Source organism: Gopherus evgoodei, chromosome 2, assembly GCF_007399415.2.
Source record: "Gopherus evgoodei ecotype Sinaloan lineage chromosome 2, rGopEvg1_v1.p, whole genome shotgun sequence".
Taxonomy (NCBI): domain Eukaryota; kingdom Metazoa; phylum Chordata; order Testudines; family Testudinidae; genus Gopherus; species Gopherus evgoodei.
This window is the reverse complement of record NC_044323.1, coordinates 165,955,551-165,976,988: the sequence shown is the minus strand read 5'-3', so window position 1 is coordinate 165,976,988 and position 21,438 is coordinate 165,955,551. Positions and strand designations below refer to the sequence as shown.

At 38.3% G+C, this 21,438-nt stretch overlaps 1 protein-coding gene across 1 annotated transcript in view; it reads left to right on the top strand.

Annotated features, from left to right (window-relative positions):
- Positions 1-21,438, top strand: part of CDH9 (cadherin 9) — a 125,606-nt gene that overhangs the window by 73,424 nt on the left and 30,744 nt on the right. Inside the window, exons 4-5 of the mRNA XM_030552226.1 lie at positions 18,261-18,380; positions 19,645-19,812. Coding sequence (XP_030408086.1) covers positions 18,261-18,380; positions 19,645-19,812 — 288 coding nt within the window. The remainder of the gene's footprint in view (positions 1-18,260; positions 18,381-19,644; positions 19,813-21,438) is intronic.

The window sequence follows — 21,438 nt, the reverse complement described above, 5'->3', positions numbered from 1 at the left end:
CAGCAAAAAAACTTCAGGACCAGACTTCAAAGAGAAACTGCTGAGCTTCAGTTCATCTGCATATTTGACACCATCAGCTCAGGATTAAACAAAGACTGTGAATGGCTTGCCAATTACAAAACCAGTTTCTCCTCCCTTGGTTTTCACACCTCAACTGCTAGAACAGGGCCTCATCCTCCCTGATTGAACTACCTCATTATCTCTAGCTTGCCTGCATATATATATATACCTGCCCCTGGAAATTTCCACTACATACATCTGACGAAGTTGGTATTCACCCACGAAAGCTCATGCTCCAAAACGTCTGTTAGTCTATAAAGTGTCACAGGATTCTTTGCTTGTTTTAAGATGGAGCTTAATAAATTTATGAATGGAATTATATGATGAGGCTGTCTGAGATGGCAGGAGACTGATTTGAGGACCCTAGAAGTCCCTCCTAGTCCTATGTTCCTATCTAGTTAAATCAAGTTACATAAATTTAAGCCAATTAATAGCTCAGAGACAGAAAAGGCATAAGAAAAAACAAACAAACAAGGGATAATGAAAGAAAGCATAGCCAAAATATAGAAGGTATGTTAATACATAAATACATGAAAACCGACTGTGCAACTAGAAATGGCACAGATCCCACCTATATGGCTAGGGTCTATATTGCATGTGAGCTGAACTGAGTAACCAGTGCATTATGGAAATGCCATTAAGTAGGAATGACCTCTTTGCAATTCAATGTCTAGGATTTACTGGTTACCTATATTCTTTCCTTTTTATCTCTCAATGCAGACCAATCCATTTTTTTCTTGAAATAACATTTGTCATATTCACATCAAAACACTATTTTATTATCCATATACATTTGAGTTAATTTATTTCTCACATTCAATATCTCAACTAGCTGTGGTAGGTACATCCTGGGTGTCAGTGAATTAGAGAAGTGTAAAAGAGAAATCTTGAAAGCTAAATTTAGATCAGAAAGTAGGCTGAAGTCCAGGGGCTCTGCTGTAGATTTCTTTGAAATGTGTCTGGTTCCAAGTATACAGCCAAATTCAAAGTCACAGTGTGTTGGTCAGAAGATGATGTTTGAATTTATCAGGCACTGATCTGGGAACTTTGTGGCAGAGATAATGCTAAAGTTTTGATGGAAAATAGTTGTGTAAACTAGGAAGTGGGGAGAAAACACCAACTATCAAGGAACACTCAAGTCAGACAGAGATCAGTTAGGGATGCCAATATTACTAAGGTAACTCTGCATCAGATAGTAAAGAGGAGGATAGGAAATATAGCTGATATGGAGAAAGAACAAGATGAGATCTTCAAAGAGGTACATTTTATAAATGAGTAAGTTAGTCAAAAACAAAGAGCAATTTCTCATTGAAATCAACTTCTATACTGAAGGACTGGAGTGTTGTAACTATATTTTTAAATAATATTAGGATGAAATATAGGAATTACAGACCAGTGAGTCTTCCTTCAGTACTTCCTTCAGTAATATGTAAATAAGTTCAAATAAGAATTTAAAAGAGTTATAAAACACCTAGTCTAATATGATGCAATAGGGACAAGCTAGCCAATTTTGGTAAAGGCAAATCTAAATAAAATGCTTGGATACCTAAGTAATGGGACAGAAAATGAAAACTGAAGCTCTGAAAAATGTATCATAATCACACTATAAATCAACGGTTGTCAAAACAATGAGGATTAATTTTTGGTCCCAAGGAAGTCAAAGGGAGTTTTTCCATTGATTTCAATAGGGCCATGATTTCATCCCTTCAATATTCTATTCTGATCAGCCAGTCTCAGTAGAGACTACTGCAGAAAGAAGAATTCAGCGATGGGTGATGAAAATGATCAGAGGCTTGGAGATAATTCTACATGTAGAGAAACTGAAAAGATTGTATCTCCAATGGGGACAGGACTTCACACTAGGGCTGTTCAGTTTATATAGTAGATGCTGAATGGATATGAAATAATGAATGACTTAGAGCAGATAAATTGAGTGATGCTATTTAACCTTTCTCATAATGCAAAAGCAAAGGGAAACATACATTGAAAGGAAGAAATGTAAAGGATAAGATGAATATATATTTATTTGAACAGACTAGAAATTAAACTGTGGAATCCACTGAGCACCAGTGGCTTATAGGTGCTGAAAAGAAACTTCCCCTAAGGAAGTTGTCCATTATGGGGATTTTTGCACCGTGCTCTGAACCACTGACTACTGGCTGCAGTCAGAGATAGTACACCAGATTGGAAGGAACAATTGCCTGATCTCGTATGGCAATTCCTATATTCCAAAGGACACAAAGGACTGATGTTGTCCTTTTTAGGATGAAGTATTCAGCTCCTACATAGAAGGAGGTGGTTATTCTTTGCACTACATTGGAAAGTGGAAATATTACAAGAAAAGTATCATGTGAAGCACCCAAATGTTTAAAAAAACCTGTAGTACCTTCCAACCTGAATAATCAAAGGGTTTATTAAACAGGGCTGTGCAACCATTTAGGCAACCTAGGCGGTCGCCTAGGGCACTAGGATTTGGGGAGGCGCTATTTTCTTCGGCAGCAACCGCAGCGGCCAGATTTTCAGCCTCCCTGGTCGCCACCAGCATTTAGGCGGAGGGAGATGGGGCAGGGGAGCACAAGGAGGGCCACCTGCAGCAAGTAAGGGGGGGACCATCGTGCAGGGGAACTCCCAGCCCAGCTCACCCCTGCCCTGCTTAGGTGCCGCAAGCCTGGGAAGCGGAAGAAGTGAAGTAGTGACGGCGTGTTCGGGGAGGAGGCAGAGCAGGGGTGGGCTGGGGTGTGTGGGGGTGCCTCGGGGGGGGAGCTGCCATGGGAGAGGGATCAGGGCGAGGGCACGGAGTGGGGAGGGAGGGCGCATGGTGGAAGTTTCGCCTAGGGCGCAAAACATCCTTGCACCGGCCCTGTTATTAAATATACACTGATAAACTGAAAATAAACTCAGCAACATCATTTCAACTGAGGCTTTTCAGGAACAATCTATAAAGGAAAAGGTAAAATGTATGTTATACTGGTGTATATATTTATATCTAGTCTACTATCTCCTTACCTTTCACCATCACAAATAAAAGTTTTGTTTATTAAAGGAAAGGCCAGCATGAAAGTGACTTTTCTGAAGTTTTAAAAGAAAGTGTTAAATTTGAAGGAAGTTGTGAAAAGAAGAGTTAGTAGTAGAATTGGTTGGAAACAAATCTGTCTTGAACTAGGTCAATATTACACACTTCTCTACCTGCCCTCTTAATGTCAGCAGGAAAGGTTTTCTAGACTTCCCTCACTCACCAATCTCCAATATACAGTTGGTAAACATCCTTTACAATATATTTTTTAATCTTCAAATTGACTTCATTTTCATAGTAAGAATAGGTGTAATATAAAGTCAAACCACATTCATTTATTTGTCAACTCCTTGTTTCAGTCAGATTGAACAGATGCAACTAAGGGCTGTGTGCTCTCTCTCTCTTTTTACATGCATGTAGCCACACCCACACTCAGATAAACAGGAGGGATGATGGTTTCAAAAATAGTATTATCACTGTTCACCACTTCATAACCTCCTTGGAAAGACAGACTTTATGTCAACACTACAAAGCTTTTAGCGACACAGCGTAGCTCCTGTTTGTTGGCAGGAGAGAACCCTGCTGCAACAAAAAATTCTATCCCCAACAAGAGGTGTTAGCTTTGTTGGTAGGAGAGCGTTCCTGTGGACAAAGCACTGTTTACACTGGTGCTTTTTGTAGGCAAACATTTTGTCTTTCAGGGGGGTGGTTTTTTAACATCTCTGAATGACAAAAGATTTGTCTTTCACTTGCCAGTGTAGACAAAGCCTAAGTACCATACATCCTAATGGCTTTCAATGAGACTACACTGAAATGTTTGCGTCAGAGTATTCTCATCAGCTTTCTTCTGCATTGTGTCATCATAGCTACCAATAACTCAGGGGACACTGGTTATTTCACATCTGAAACTCTTATAGGAAAAGCTACAGTGACAACAGACTTTGCATATGATAAACCTCATGTTTTCTATTTCTAAGTTTGCTTAATAGTCAATAAGAATGAATTTAAGGATTTGTGTAAAATTTAGCATAGGAATGCATCTCATCTTTGAAATTCCATCAAGGAATACTTATATTTTTATGCTATATGGAACAATTTTCCCCAGTCTCAGCTGCAAGAGGGCAAAGAATAAGGATGAGCCTCATGGCCTTATTATGCTCTACAAAACTCATTTCTATTAGATTAAGAATCTGGGAGTGTTAGCTGACAAAATATGCTCTGGTTAAAGGGGAAAATAAAGTGTGCTTAGCTTTGAGTTAGCATGAAAAAAAAAGCAACCAGAGAGCCGACAAACAATGATTTTTTCATACAGTGATATGAAAAAATTACCACATTCTGTGGTAAGAGATAACTTTTGCACTCCAAACACTCACACTGCACAGTACAGATACCATCGATAGAATATTTTGTACAGTACTATGACCCATTTTGTAAGAATTAGGTTTCAGTTTGTATTTGCAACTTTAAATGAGTTTCAAATCCACTATATAGTGTCAAAATCTGGTTTTCTCAATTATGTGTATATAATATATTTATATTTAAATTGTTTCTGTTTTTTTTTAAATTAAGGAATCTTTAGTATTGAATATAAATCTTTCTTAGAGAGAAATTTTAACATTTTCACAGAAAGGAAAATGACAGTTCTGTGCTCAATATTTTTTAAAAAATATCAAGGTAAGAAAGCAAAATATCACCATTTTCATAAATGTGCAAAACAAGTAAAAGTGTTTTTTTTTTTCCAGGGCTCTGAGTACTTTTTGGTATTGATACAGTTCTAGGAGTAACTCTTTCTACACAATAACTTAATACTTCATGTTCATCAGTAATTTATATGGGACTCATTGCTAATATTATGTACTAAATTTGATGAAGAATGTTTTTAGTTGGGGAAATCTCCATTTTTCAGGTTATGGGTTTTTTTTTTCATTTTACTGGGAAAAATCCACTGAAGCTTTGTTATTCACTTCTTTAGTCCCATTTATATTCTCAAATTATGCTTATTTCTTCCTGAATTATAATTATTTTAAATAATTTATACAGTGACATATGCAATGTGAATAGCACTTTACTGACAAAATGACATGTCTCTGCCATAAGGAGTTTATAGCCTTGGGCTTTGATCCTGTAGGTTCTGTGCAGACAGACTCTTTTCCATTAAATTTAGTGGGATTTTGTGCAGGCGCAAAGATCCTTCTGCATGGATTTGATTGTACGGACAAGGTCTTAATTGTTTGTACAGATTTTATGTACACTTATGCCTATCTTTTTTTCCTACTGAAAAACTAAAAGGGCTTTTGAGCTACAATAATTAGACATGCTAAATGATATCAAAATGGAGAATTTGGGGACATTAGGAGACAGATCATGCAACACATGGGTAAATCCACAAGAAGGTAGATTTACAATTCCCAAATTATCGCATCCCAAGGAACTATTGACGCATGGAAGGGCCTGAGGTCATGGCTCTCAAATTACAAAACACTTACATTCACAGACAAATCACATAACTGTCTGGACATATATAGATAGCTTGGGAAGCCAGAGAAGATCAGATTGGTCGAGCATTGACTATGCATTTTTCACATACAGGAACTTTTGCAGGTTTTGGGGGTAGAGACTTAGGGCTTCTCTTCACTACATTAGTAAATTGACCTAAATTACGCTACTCCGACTATGTGAATAATGTAGCTGGACTCAACATAGCTTAGATTGACTTACCCCAGTGTCTTCACTGCACTCCATTGACAGGAGACGCTCTCCGGTTAACTTCCTTTACTCTTGTCAGAGAGTTGGAGTACCAGGGTTGACCAGAGAGCGCTTTACTGTTGATTTACTGGTCTTAAGTAGACCCGCTAAATCGATATCTGCTGCATCTATTGCAGCAGCGTTCATCTCTCCGTGGTGAAGACAAGCCCTTAAACAATAAATGCTTCTTCACCCCTTTCTTGTACTTATCCCTAAAACTAGTAATTACATTCCCAAAAGGAAACTGGAGCATTTAGCTGAAAGTGATTAATTTCTATCTATTTTCTTTTATTTTTATGTATATCTTTGATATTTATTTAATATATTTGCTATTTTTTCTGATTAACCTTTACCAGCATTATGCAAGAGACATTCCCTCTCCTGCCAGCGATCCTTCATTTTAGTAAAGATCTCTGTGTAAGATTTGGATTGAGACCAAGTGGCAGAATAAGTTACAGTATGTTCAAATCTGACCTCTACTTGATAGACATACAGATAGGAGCTTTAGAAAGTGAAAAAAAATGACAATTGCCTATTTTCTGTCTGAAAACTGATTTTCCTTAAGGGTGAAATTGACCAAAAATGACTCAGGTATTTTTTTTTTCTCTCTGGTACCAAAGAGTACTAGAAATAATTTTACCAGTTTCTTTGGGGGTATGAATATTATTGCATAGCTCTACTTGTTACAAATATATATATACACATACACCAACATATAACACATATATAATATTAAAATAATATATTTCATTCCTGTGGCACCTTTCTTCTTGTAGAACTTTACTAATTTTATATAAACATGAATCATTTCACTCACCATTGGATTCTAAGCATCTCTGATGCAGAAGGACAGCAACCATATGGAAAACTAGTGCAGCAGAGGAGGGGGGATGGAACTTGGCTAGTAATATTGGAGTAAGCCCTCATCTCCCCAAAATAATGTGGGAACTTTAATATGCACACAAGTACAGGACCTTAGTTTTTATAATGTCTTATTTGAAAGAACACAGTGCACTCAGTGCCCATTCTATATCCCTCAGAGAGATAAAGGGCCAAGCCAACACTCCTGAGATTCAAATCACAGGTTCTAACTAATCCAAATCATTCAGACCTGAAACGCAGAATCTCTTAGCCACCTGTAGGCTTAGCTAACAGCTAACAGCTTAGCAGGTGAGGGGACACAGGAGGTGAAGTATGGTAACTAATAACCAGGTGTCATTCCCATAAACAGGGCAGATTTCAAAGAAGTGCCCAGGGAGTTAGATGCTCATCAGCACATCCCAGCTGATATTAGTGAGAGGCACTTAGTTATATCACCTTTTGCCATGATGAAAACTTTCCCCTAATAACTTATTCCACGGAACCAGAAGGATGTGAGAAAAATATATAACTTTGTAACCTTCCTTTCCAGTACATTTAAATGGCATTTGTAATCTGTTCCAAAGGTCAGGGAACTAGCTTAGAATTTGGGAGACTAGAGTTCAAGTCCCTGCTTTGCTACAGATGCCCTCTGTAAACTTGGGCAAGTCACTTACCCTCTCTGTGCCTCAGCTTCTGATAGAACTTCCCTAACTCACAGCAGTGTTGTGAGGATTAATACATTGCAGACTGTGAGGTCCTCACATACTAAGATAGATTCAATCCTAGCAAGTGTACAAATTTCCAGCCATGACTGATGACAAATGTGTGGTTTCTCTCTTTTTCTCCCCCACATAATATATTGTAATACCATTTGTGTGGCTATCTTATTGGATCAATTTTATTTACAATTATTTCTGCCTATAAAAGAGAAAGTGTTTCTGTAGCTGACTAGCTCAGATCTTTACATTCATGTTAAAAGTGCTTTTATCACACTTATACTCAGAAATTGTTTGATGTATCCATTTTCCTCCCTTTTACTTGAGTATTTGTTAAACATAGAACTCTAACTTCTGGACAAAAGTATGATCAGCTTGAAGTCCACACATCAGCACTTTTCACTCACACCTAATGCTGACACTGCAGAGGGATACTAGGGGATACATTCCACACTGTTAGCAATGCCATCCTTTGGATAAGATGTTAAATCAAGGTTCCTTCTCTCCCTTTCTGATTGATACAGAGGTAAAAATCCCATAGGTACTCTGAAAATAGTAAGGGACAGATTCATTGTTCTGGCCAATGTTTTCTCTTGCACTATAGACACGTTTTAAGGTCCAAGACTGTGATCTGTTATCAGCACCATAACAAATATGGTTTTCCTTATATAATAATTGCACTTCAACTAGTTAACCCGTTGTTTCACAAGGTGTTTCAAATAATGGCTCCAGTGAAGCTTGTTCAAGGGGAGATATATGCCAGAGGGGTGAGAGTGTAAGGAGCAATTTACCTACCCCCAATGCAATGTAACCATGCAGAGAACAGCCATTACTGGGCTGCAGATGCTGGAGATTGCAATTGTTGGGATCAGTTACCACTGCCTGCAGTGCTAATCACTCATGTCTGAGAGAGGCATATGTGAGTCATACCCCATCGAACAGCAACAACAGGACCATTCAAGAAATACAACAGGATAGAAAGACACCATGCTGTCTAGGGGCGCTTGGAAATATTACACCAATAACAAAATGTCTCCCTCTCTGGAGCACAGAGTCTTCCCCTTTCCTAGTACTCCACACCACATAAATTCATAATTTAGCCCTAGAGGACAGAAAAACACTTTATGAAACTTAATTCTAACCTGCTTCAAAGTTTACTTTGGAAACATTCCTTTCTGCATGGGGCTCCCTGCATTTTGATTCAGCAGCAGTTGGTAGTAGGTTTCTGGCACAAACTGGAACTGATTAGTCCAATTTTAAATATATTTGAATACAAAAACTAATTCCAAAAAAAGATAAAAACACATTTATATTAGGTATACACACATGCACACACACACGTGTATATATTCATTAATTATAGTTCACATTTTATTCTCCATCCTTCAAAGCCTGGGGCAAATCTTGCAATCCTTACTTAGGCAAAACTTCCACTGGAGTCAAATGGAAACTAAAGTTTCTCAGCCATTTTGAAAAATAATGCCACTTATTTTGGGTGCCTGAGTATGAATTTCAGTGGCTAACTTTAGGTATCCAAGTTTGAAAATGTCAGGCCTATTGTCTAACAGCATGTTAAAATGAAGCATATCAAATGGGTCTGTTTTGTAAGCAGAATACAAACGCAATCTCCTTCCACCAGACTTCGCCTACAATTAGAATATTTCCAAAGCGTGCAAATAAGATCCGTTTTTTAGTGCAGTGCAAAACAATATGCTATAGCTTATTTGAATACAATATAAATTAACATAATGAAGCATCACACACAATACGGCATAGACAAAGATGCTTTGAACACAATGTTCAGTGTTCAGTGATGATAAAGGACACATCAAATAGACTAATCACAGTATAGAAACAAAGAGCCAAGATTCTGACATCCTCACTTAAGTTGAGTAGAATGTTTTTTTTCAATAGCAGTCTCATTGATTGCTACTCAGAGAGTAAGGTGCTATGTGGTTTTAGTGATGGTGTCAGAATCTGGCAGCAGGTCTGCTGCAACAAAACCATGCTGACCTAACTGTAGTAAGCATTGGAAAGGAAAATCTCTCCCCATAGTCCATCTTGCTCTTTTTCCTAATGCAGACATTAAAATGGCTTTGAAAGTAAGGGGAAAATCTGAAAGTCTTTACATTGCTGGGTTTTCTGTTGCTAGATTAGCCTGTTTTCATTTTTAAAACAGTTTTAGTTTAGCACACTCTTTAATTTTATTTAATATAATAGTTTTCCACAATGAAGCGTGCAGAGACAAAACCAATATAGGAGTAAATTTAGTAAATAGATTGTAGGAATGCAGCAAAATAATTATTGCACGAATATGCTTCTATGGTCTTTAGTGATGGTGATTCAGCATGCGTTCCATAAAACAGTGAAATTTCCCCCTTGTCTATAGTACGGTGCACCGTCTTCCTAGAATCAGAGTCAGAAAGGTAAAAAAGGGCTCACTTGGATCATCTGGTCTGACCCCCCACAGCTTATCTGAAGGAGTACTTGCTATATTATTCTCAATAATGTTTTATCTATCCTATTCCTGAGCATCTGCAGTTAGAGTGCTTCCACCATTTCTTTTGGCAGTTCATTCAAGGGGCCTGTATCTTTCACACTTAACAGGTCAAACACAGAGGTGCTGGGCATCTGAAACTCCCCATAAAATCTGTAGGAAATTCAAGTGCTCAGTATTAAATCTGAGTAAAACTTTTTGCCCAAAACATTTTCCCCCCAAAAAGCAGATTAGATTCATCTGAGTCACTTTTGCTGAATTTTACAATCAAAAAATGTCCTTCCCCCAAAAAAACTGAAATGTTTTGTTTTGACATTTTCAAAATGAAACATTTGATTTTCTGACTCAAAGTGACTTTTCTTTTCAAAATTTACTGCAAATCTGTCTTCAAAATAAAAATGGAACATTTTGGTTTGGGTCAAACACAACATTTCATTGAACCTGAAATGCATTCAGCCCCTCAGTTTTGGGGTCAACACAAAATATTATTATTATTATTATTATTATTATTATTATTTGGAAAGGCCCACAATCCAAAAAATGCAATCTCTATTCAAAATATCTCAGGATTTAGCCCAAGAACCACTTGTTTGCACAGCTTAATGTTCCCATCTCTTACAGCTCTGAATAAATTCTATTCTTTCATTTATATTGTATACACTCTGTAATCATGTTCTCCCTTGAGTTTTCTCTTTTTGAGATCATGCGTCAAACTCCTAATCCCAACTCCACTGATATTTATATAGTCACATCAGGAATGAATCTGATCCTAAATAATTAGTGTCTGTAATTTCATCCTTGTATCTGCTTTGTTGGCAGAAATTTTATTGTCTTTAGCTTTTCTATACTGTTCTTATGACATGAGACATAAATGGCTCATATTTTATAATAGCACTACATGACCAAAATTCCAACTGAGGTTGCATCAAGCCTATCTAGAGCAGCATTATTGCTGATGGAAAAAATGTCAATGGGAAATTTTTTCTCTGTCAGAAAATGCTGATTAATTAAAATCAAAACATTCTGTGGGAACCTGTTGATTTTGATGAAACGTCATTTAAAACAATCTAAACAAATGGTTCTGATATGATCTAAATGTTCCATTCTGTTTCTGGTTAGAGGTTATCAGAACTTATTGCAACAAAACATTTGAATTTATGTATTGAAATAACTTTTTGTTTCAAAGTTTATTTTAGATTAGATTATTTATATTATATTATACATTATAACTGAAAATAAAAACGTCAAAAACGTAACAAAACATTTTGATTTTCTCAAAACTAAATATTTCAACTGACCCAAAACAAACACAAAAAAATTAATTTTGCAGAAAATTTCAAAATTCTTTGATTTGTTCCAATTCAGAATTAACACAAATTTCAAAATTGTGAAAATCCTTCAAAATGGAAATTCCAGTTCCCATACAGCTCTGAATGTGACATTGCTGGCTTTCATGTGCTCACCCTGTCTCTGAATCCAAGAATAGTAGTGGCTTTTTTCACAACCATGGCAATCTCCAAAAGCATATTTAGTTTACTATGTGACCTCATATCAAAATATTTCTCAAATCAATTTTCAGCTAGCTGTCTCTATTAACCTCCTATCTATATATATAAAAGGTGCTTTGAGATTAAGAACAAGTGTGATCAAGCCCTTTGAGAATAAGAATGTTGCACATTGTACAATAGTTGTGCGTGTGTTAAAACATTTTAAATACCTGCCACCCAAATATAATTTGTTTTGTCAAAATACCTGCCAACTTGAAGCGTTCACGGATGCATGCAAATGCAGTGTATAAAATATCAAGGTTGCCAGTAATTCACAGATTTTCAAGACCTTCCTGTTACAAGGCTGTCCCAATCATAACTACTTCACTCAGCCCCACGGCAAATGTTAAATAGTGCATGACAAATAGTGCAATGTACTGGAGAAGCAAATCAGAAGGTTCATTGCCTCATAACACCCATATAATAATCCAAACCTCTTTAATATAGCAGATTGGGTAAGGGCAGTTCAGCACAGGAAGAGTCTTTATAGTTCAAGCACAGGACTGGGAAACCAGGAACTCCTGGGCACATGGATGACATTTTCAAAAGAGCCTAAATGATTTAAGGGACTAAGTCTTATTTTCAAAGTGACTAAGGCACTCAGAGTAAAAGTCTCACAGACGTACAATGAGACTTACTGTATGTCTACACAGGAGCTGTAAGTGTAATTTCCAACTTGGGTAGACAGACCAGTGCTAGCTTTAACCAAGCAAATGTACTAAAAATAGCAGTGTAGCTCATTTGAAACTCTAGGTATGTATTCAGGGCAGCTATTCTGTTCCTGCTGCCCATGCAGCCATGGCTATGCTACAATTTTTAGCATGCTAGCTTGACTGGAGCTAGCACTGATATGTCTATCCGAGCTGGAAATTACACTTCCAGCTCTAGTTTAGACATACTTTTAGACTATGTCTACAGTATGAGTTGTGGTGTGATTCCCAGCTCTCGTACATACCCTTACATTAACTCAACGACAGCTAGTGTGAATATGTGTACATGAGCTAGGCATCACATTACTGCCTCATAGCGTACACGTAGCATTAGACTCCTGAGTTTAAAAGTAACTGTTAAAAATTACATTTAGGCACTTTTGAAAAATGTTATCCAGCTCTTGATTCTGACACTGATTCACTATGTGCTCTTTGTGGGTATTCATCCATGAAAGCTCATGCTCCAATACTTCTGTTAGTCTATAAGGTGCCACAGGACTCTGTTGCTTTTTATGTGCCCTTCGGTAAGTATGTCAGACCCACATTTTCAAATGTTAGTACCTAAACAAGATTTTCATTATTTATAATATGGTAGTGCCTAGAGGCCACAACCAATACTGGGCCCCTATTGTGCTAGACACTGTAGAAGCACAAAGGGAGAGAGATCTTTGCCTCAAAGAGTTTATAGCCTAAATAAACAAGACAGATGAATGATGGGATGGGAAACAGAGATGAAATAACGTGTTCAAGCCCATTCAGCAGTTTTATGACAGGATTGCCTGTCCCGCAATCAATAGGTGGCTTGATTTGCTTTTGCACTGAGTACCCCCATCTCTCAGTGGGAGATAATATATGTGGACCATTAGCAGGACTGAAGCCAAAGTTTGTAAAGACTTTTGATGATAAAATGTCTAAATCTAATAGTAGGGTGAGTTCTTAGAATGATTGCTTACTTAAAATTCTATTCCAATCATCTAGGCTCAATAGTAGCTAACTATTTTGTTCTTTTGAAAAAACAAACCTTAGTGTGGCTGGTATAATTTCACAATGCAGATGACCAGGATAACCATGGAATTTGCTGCATCGCCTTTTGCTTCAGACTTTGGATTTCTCTTTCAAATTACAGCTCTTTATTATCTTTTCCACAGACAAAGTCCACAGTATCTAACTACTACAGCAGCAAAATGCTTTCATGAATCACGCATTAAATTAATGTAAATTTTAGTTCCCAATAACATCTTTATTTACAGCAGTCACATAGAAAATGACTATTTGCCACAGTTATATTAATGTTTACAGAACCAGGCTTTATCAACACACAAACATGAGTTTTCTCAGCTGACTAAAATGTCCTCACATCAAACAAATGTAAGGCCAGTCTGGTGTCCTAATAATAGTGCAAGATATTTGCACTGCCATGTTAGAGATTCAGGGCTGATTTCTGATTACAGTGTGTCATATCCTGGGTTGCTAAAGGCTTGGGGCACTGCAGAGATCATTATTTATTCTTATGAGAGTAGAATCTAGAGGCTACAATGAAGATTGAGGCCCTATTGTACTAGCTGCTTTTCAAACACATAGAAGGAGTCGACAATCTTTCAGTCTTCACAGTCTAAACAGAGCAATAAGACAAAGGATAAGAGAAGCAACAGGCATAGAGAAGAAAACTGTATTTCCCAAGGTCATACAACAGGTCTGTGATAGAATCAGGAGTAGAATGCAGTTCCCATCTAGGGCACAGTCCCAGCCTGGACTATGCTACTTTCCTTCTCAAGGACTAAGCATCCAAGCCCTGAGATGGAAAGGGTTTTCTGCATTCTATTTCTCTCAACAGTGACCCTTTTTGTTGATGTAAGTGAAGGAACTATGGGTCACCAAAAAGCTTCCATCTTGTCTTTGTTAGTTAAACAAACTGGACCGGGGAGGCTCCAGGCACCAGTGCAACAAGCGCGTGCCTGGGGCCGTGGGGCGGGGGAGGGAGACTGTTGGTTGCCATGAAGGCAGCAGTCAGACTGCCTTCATAGGCGCATCTGCAGGAGGTAGCTGGTCCTGAGGTTTCAATGGCAATTCAGCAGTGGGTATGCCAAAGGCACAGGACCGGTGGACCTCCTGCAGGAATACTGCCCAAACTGCGTTACCAGCGGACATCCCGCAGGCGTGCCACCAAAAGCCGCCTTTCTGCCATGCTTGAGGCGGCAAAATACATAGAGCCACCCCTGATTTCATGCCCCACTGATGGCAGATTTTGGCAACAGACCATGAGTATCCCTATAGGCTCCACCACACACACCTCACTGCTGCCTGCACAGAAGGGTACAACCAGAGTAAAGATGACATATGCAAGAAACCCATCATTGTGCTGATTGCCAGTTGCTATTTCAGTCTTTTGGGACCATTGGCAGCTAGTGTAACTTAGAACTGCATCTCGTCTGCTTGTAAATATTTACAGCACATTGAACAAAAATGAAAAAATACTCATATAGTTATAGTTATTTTTTTTTTTTGGAAGACCCATCATGATTTTATATTGTCTCTCTTTAATTACTGAAAAAAGGCCCAAATGTGATGCTTTAATTTGACTACTTTCCTTCTCTGATTGTCTCATCATTGGTATGGTATGGGCTATGCTAGAAGTGCTTCCCAGGCTGTACCTACTGGGAGGACAAGGGATGAGGAGCCAGTCTCCAGAAAGGATAAACACACATGGAAATGTACGCACACCGATTCAAACTACATCATTCTGTTTTTTCTAGCTCTTTGTTCCCTCCATAATGTTTTTTAAATTCTCCAGCAGGGCATCAGATGCATAATTACCACCAAACAAAAACTAAAGTTATTGTAGCAAAGTACTGAACAGCAGGAAGGCAAGGCTTAGGAGTGTTATTCAGTTTTAGCCATTCTTTCTCAGTTAGACTTTATACCATTATTTTACCATTGTAAATTAATTATATTTAGTGGCAAGAGCATTTACTCCACACAGTATTTCAGACAGATTAAATATACAGCAGCTAAGTCATATTACATCTGTCTATGTGATAAGATTGTCTTATGGTCCTTCAGTTTGAGTCCTTGTAATGCAATTGAGAATAGCATTTCATTTCACCATACAAAAGAAAGCTTTGGGGAGAAAAAAAGAAAAGTGAAAACACCTAGGATATGCTAGAAAGGACGAGAATTATATCATCCTTACATTTACAAAATATATGTATATATACACAATACTGCCTTCATAGTAGTGGTGGGAGATTTATGCTATTAGAATGGATTATAGGTTTTGCGGGGGAAAGTGGGTTGCTTTTGTGACAGGAGGCAGGGTTGTATTGTGCAATGGTTATTTATGTTTTGCATGTAGGTTCCTGATTAGAGCTGACCCAAAAAAGAGGAATCCCTTTTTGCCACATAATGTGCACTTTTCAATAAAAGAAATGTCCCAAAATGGGTCAAAATGTCAAAGATACAAAATTTTTCACAAGAAAGGTTTTATTCTGTTTTAAGGCTTTTATTTTATTTGTTTGCTTTCTGGCTGCTGTAGAGGCCACTCAGCCCTCCAGTCTGGGATATTGTAATTCACTTTTCCTAAGTAGACAATTAGTTCACAAGGAAGCAGCAGCTGATACCATTGTGCAAACTGGCCGCTGCTCAATATACAAGTCGAAGAAAGCATATTTCACCAGTATTCCACAAACTGAACTAGAACCCCATTTTGTATCAGATCCGAGTCAAGGTTCTGATACTGGTCTACAAAACTCTGAGCAGAATAAGGTTACAATTCCTTCTGCAAATTCCCCATTTGGTTGTGACTATCCCAATGACCAAGAGAGCAAAAATAAACTCAAAAGAGATATAAGGTGAAGTTTCTCAACACAAGCCAGACCTCACCTCTGGGTCACCTTCCCTAAGGAAATCATCTTCAAGCTATACTCCAAGGTTTACCTTTTCACCAAAGATTCCCCAATACCCAAATTTGATGAACAAGGTAAATATGTGTTTAAAGTTTCTGACTACAATTTAACACAAAGTACATCAGAGAGTTATTCATCCTCTTGAATAAGGTTTTTCTTTTCTACAGTTCTTATTTAACTCCTAGATGCCACAGTAGAAAGCATAGAGGGATGCAAATCAGTTGATAGCTGGGAATGCGTTCTATCCACACAGCCTGAACTGACATCTGGATCTTACCTTGTAACTGGGGCAGGAGGAGGTGGGTAGGGGTAAAGCACCAAACTTCCTTCAACAAAGGGTCATATTAGCTGCTGTGGTGGCATAGGCCTTATTTTAATTGTTTAATTCAGCATCTGATGAGACCAGTTACATTCTACATATGTCTGCGAAAGACTATTATTCACCTTGTGGATTACTTTATCCACAGACTGTATGGATGCTATCATAATCTTCTCTCCTTTACTGATACAGTTATCCTTAAATGCCCCCTACCTCTGCATTATTCTTACAGCTCACCTTGGTTTACAGATGACCTTTGACAGATTTAGCAGGTAAAGAGAAATCTAAAGAGCGTGGGGCAGAAATTCTCCTCAGAATTTCACTGATTGTGACATAAAGTATTTTTATAATTTTACTACTTGGTTTTGTTGCAGAGGAAGAAATAACCCGTCTTCTACCATGTCACCCACAATGCCCTAACCAGTAGGTTATGTTGCCAAATCACAAATGGTAAACAGAGTTGAACCTTACAAGACCCAGTAATAGTATCTGACCTGCTTACCTTCCCATATGGGGGTACCATAGGGTTCTGCTCTGTCATTCCCTTTATTTAATGTATATGTGAAGCCCTGAAAAGAATTACAAAACACCTCTGTTCCATCAATCCCAGATAATGTGGGTGATCATTTTCCCAATGTCTAGTCAAGACAGGTGCTTTGCTGGAAGGTAGTTGACTAAAGCTCAATCTAGATGAGACAGAAGATGGGGAAAAACAACTAAAGGAAATGAGAGAGGTGATATCTCCCCTTTTATGGATGGAGTGTGCCCACACCTTTTCTCATTGAGGATCTGGAGACCATACAAGATATCCAAAAAGAAGATGTGTCCAAAAGGGTGTTTTTCTCCATCTGCAGTTGGCAAAGAGTTAATGATTTACTTAATGATTTTTGACTCACTGAATTTATCCATGCATTTGTTACCACCACCACCCTTCTCACCCCCACAGCCTTCCCCCCCTCAACACCCAAAAGGATTACTGATCTGCTCAGAAACAACAGTTAGTGACAAACATTATGTTCCTTTTATAGTACTTAGCAGTGCTTTGCACAGAAGCCACTTTATACCTGGGTTTCGCAGGCTTTTAAATCTTAATCTGTGTCCAGTTCAATGTATTGGTTGTATAAAGCTATTTATGGCATGGGTCCTCTGTATCTCAGAGACCACCTCATCATTGTGGCCACCATTTGAGATCAGCTGAGATGTTCCATTTGAGAGTTGAGAGCAGGAGTGGCTCTAGGTATTTTGCCGCCCCAAGCACGGCAGGCAGGCTGCCTTCGGCGGCTTGCCTGCGGGAGGTCCCAGGTCCCGCGGATTCAGCAACATGCTGGTGGGAGGTCCGCCAAAGCCGTAGGACCAGCGGACCCTCCGCAGACATGCCACCGAAGGCAACCTGCCTGCCGCCTTGCGGCAACCAGCAGAGCGCCCCCTGTGGCTTGCCGCCCCAAGCACATGCTTAGAGTGCTGGTACCTGGAGCCGCCCCTAGTTGAGAGCAAAGTGTTTTCAGAGGACAATCCTCAGATTGTGGATTTGCTGCCCCCTTGATCAATAAACTCATGTTGTGTTGGTCTTTCAGATCATGCATCAAGGCCTATCCGTTTACCCAGGCTTTTTCTGAAGGATGGGCTTAAGGGAGGCTTATTTTGTTTTGTTTTAATTCTGAGTAAAATGTGTTGTTTAAAATTTTATTTTAATTTAGCATGGCAAAGGAATTATTTTGCTGGCAACAGTTAACACTGGATTAGTCTGATGTATTCTGTGCAGGTTTTGACTGTTCTATGCATCTAGTCATTAAATATATTTTATAAATAGGAAAAAAAATGTATACATCAGTCTTATGATCTAAATTATCTCTTTTCAAATGACAGATTCTTTGTTTTGCTCCTATTCAGGAACTTCTGTTATCCAAGTGACAGCTACAGATGCTGATGATGCCAACTATGGAAACAGTGCCAAAGTAGTGTATAGCATCCTCCAGGGACAACCATATTTCTCAGTGGACCCAGAGACAGGTCAGCAACCCTTTTTGTCTTACTTGTCATAATTACAGAAATACACACAGAGATCAAGATCCTTCTCACTCAAGTATTTATACCCAGTTTTATAAAAATACTAATTAAATTGTTCAAGTACTGTTTAATATATTCCAAAACTCAGAATGAACATGGACTATCTATCTGGTTTTAAGCAGAAGACCCCCTTGATTTCTGCTTGAAAACTGATGGTGTGATATGGCCCCATACTCTTAAGGCAGCACCATAAAATGTAAGTTTTATTTTCTTAAAGTAGTAGGAATAGGGAGGTATTTTATATCTGTTTTTGGCACGGGTGAGACCACTACTGGAATACTGTGTCCAGTTTTGGGGTCCATGTTGAGGGTTTAGAGAAGAGCCCTGCAAACGACTACAAGATTGGGAAATGTAACTTATAGTGAAAGACTCAAGGAGCTCAATGTATTTAGCTTAACAGAGAGAAGTTTAAGGGGTGACTTGATCACAGTCTATACTAATCTACTTGGGTTCAGAAATCTGATAATACAGGGCTCGTCAATCTATCAGACAAAGGTATAATAGAATCCAGTGGCTGGAAGTTTAAGCTAAACAAATTCAGACTGGAAACATGGCACAAAAAATAATAGTGAAGGTAATTTACTAACAGAACAATTTATCAAGAGTTGTGGTGGGATCTTCCTCAAAAAAATGTTTAACTAGAAGATTCTAGAAGTTACGTTCTAGTTCTGCCACAGCTAGTGGACCTAAAATGGGAATTAATTTATAGAAACCCAGTGACCTGTGTTATGCAGGAGGTCAAACTAGATGATCTCAGTGGTCTCTTCTGAAGAAGTTAAAACCTGTGAATCTATGGAAGTTTGAAACAGTGAATCCAGGATAATACAGAATTCTGCCCTGTTAATGAAAAAGTGGTATAATGCAGAGACTATTCCAGGGTTGGAGTGAATAACCTTATCAAAATAATAGCCAGGGAAATTAGCTGAATAGCTTTCATTAATGTAACAAACCTAACATTTTTTTGTCATCAAAAGGATAATTATACGGATTTAGCACAGTCCAAACACTGAATCATGCACTACTATATTTCTCTCTGTTCTTGCAATCACATTAAATCAGTCATGGATTAAAAGCCTTATTTGAATACACCTTCAATTTTATTTGTTTGCCTGGGATTAACATCTGTACAACATATTTTACATAAATCCATTTTAAAACTCAGAGATTAAAGTGTTTTTTTTTCTCCCCTCTTATTCTTTTATCCAAGGAATAATCAAAACTGCTTTACCAGACATGAGCAGAGAAAATAGGGAGCAGTACCAAGTGGTCATCCAGGCCAAGGACATGGGAGGCCAGATGGGAGGATTATCAGGGACCACTACGGTGAACATCACACTGACTGATGTCAACGACAATCCGCCTCGATTCCCCCAGAGTATGAAACCTTTAATAGTTCTTCTGTGTTTCAAAACGCTTCTTTAAAATTGTTTAACCATCACCATCTGGGATACTTTTCTTTCACATCTACAGCTGCACTGCTGTGTCTGCTTATGCTTCAGCTTTGTCAAAGCACATGGGAGTCTACTTTAAAAAAAATACAAACTTCCTTAGCAGAATAAACTTACTTCCCAAACCCTTAAAATAAGTTCAACAGGAGCCAATAACCCATAGTAATTGCAATGTTATACTTGAAACAATGTATAGTTACAGCAAATGTATTGTAAAATACAAGGTCAGCTTTTCAGAATAGCTCAGTATGAAATCCACTTGGGCATCTAAATAAGTGGCCTGGTTTGCCAATCCTCATAATGGGCGTTTCAAAAATCTGCCCCTACTTGCATGCGTTGAGTAATTTTGATAATCTGGCCCATATTTTACATGATTATATTTTTGAAAGAAAACCCTTTAGGCTGCAAAACTGGCAACCAAGGAAAAGTGGGATGGTGCAGGGGATGTGCAATGTGATGTCCCTTTAATCCTAGACTACTTGTTTAAATCTGATCTCAAACTGATTAGCAATCAAAAGTTGTTAAAAGCAGCACTTGATGACTGCTTGGTAAGCTAATGAAAAGAATTCACAGTTTCAGTTCGGTATCTGCTAGGAAAATATCCACATTATTCAATTACTATTGCCTTTGGCTCTGATTGGGATCCTTGCTTGCACTCTCATCAGACATACCAAAGACTGAACAAACATCAAGACTGATTTAGAGACCACTTTTCTGGATTTATGGAAACTTGTAAGGCACTCAGATACCAAGGTGATGAATACAAGCAAAATAACTAGTCACCCAATCCAGAATGGATTATTATCTTATGAGTTTGCTGACCTAATGACCAGCTTTACAGAGCAAGCTCAGGCCACTTCTTTCTAAACAAAACACTCCCATTTGATTTTAACAGGTTCTGATAAAAAAAACCAACAACACACAATAGCATATGGTCCATGATGTTTTCAGACTGGAGGTGTTGAATCCAAAGATGAGGTATAGTTCTTTTCACTGAATTACACACTTGGACATGGAGTTGCAATCTAAAAATAAAGGTTAAGTAATAGTAAATAGCTGTAATGTAACTTTGACATCTAAAATCCTGGAGCCTTTGTTCCTGCTGGTAGTCTGCAAGGTTAGTAAAGGACCAGTCTAAAGTCTATTGAAATCAGTAGGAGTCTTTATGCTTACTTGAATGGGCTTTGGATCAGGCTCTTAATTAGAATGAAAGTCAGACCAGTGAAGAGGCCACATACAAGGCCCTATGCAGTGCACTGCTTAAACTTCACTGAAACACAGAAGGTGATATGGAAGGCTTTATCTGGGCTGGACACACTGGGGTGATTGTAACATTGCTAATGACCAGTCCCCTTTCTTGCCTTGCTTCCCAGGATGCTGGTTTCTTGCTCCTCCTACAAAGCAAGACATGAATGGAAAATCTACAGGTTTTTATTCCTCCTCACTCAGTCATGAACTGCAGCACATTTCCAAGGAGACTGATTCTGAAAATCTTTGCCTAGCCTCCTCCTCTACCCAATTACCTCCGTTTATGTGAGGCTATAGGATACAGG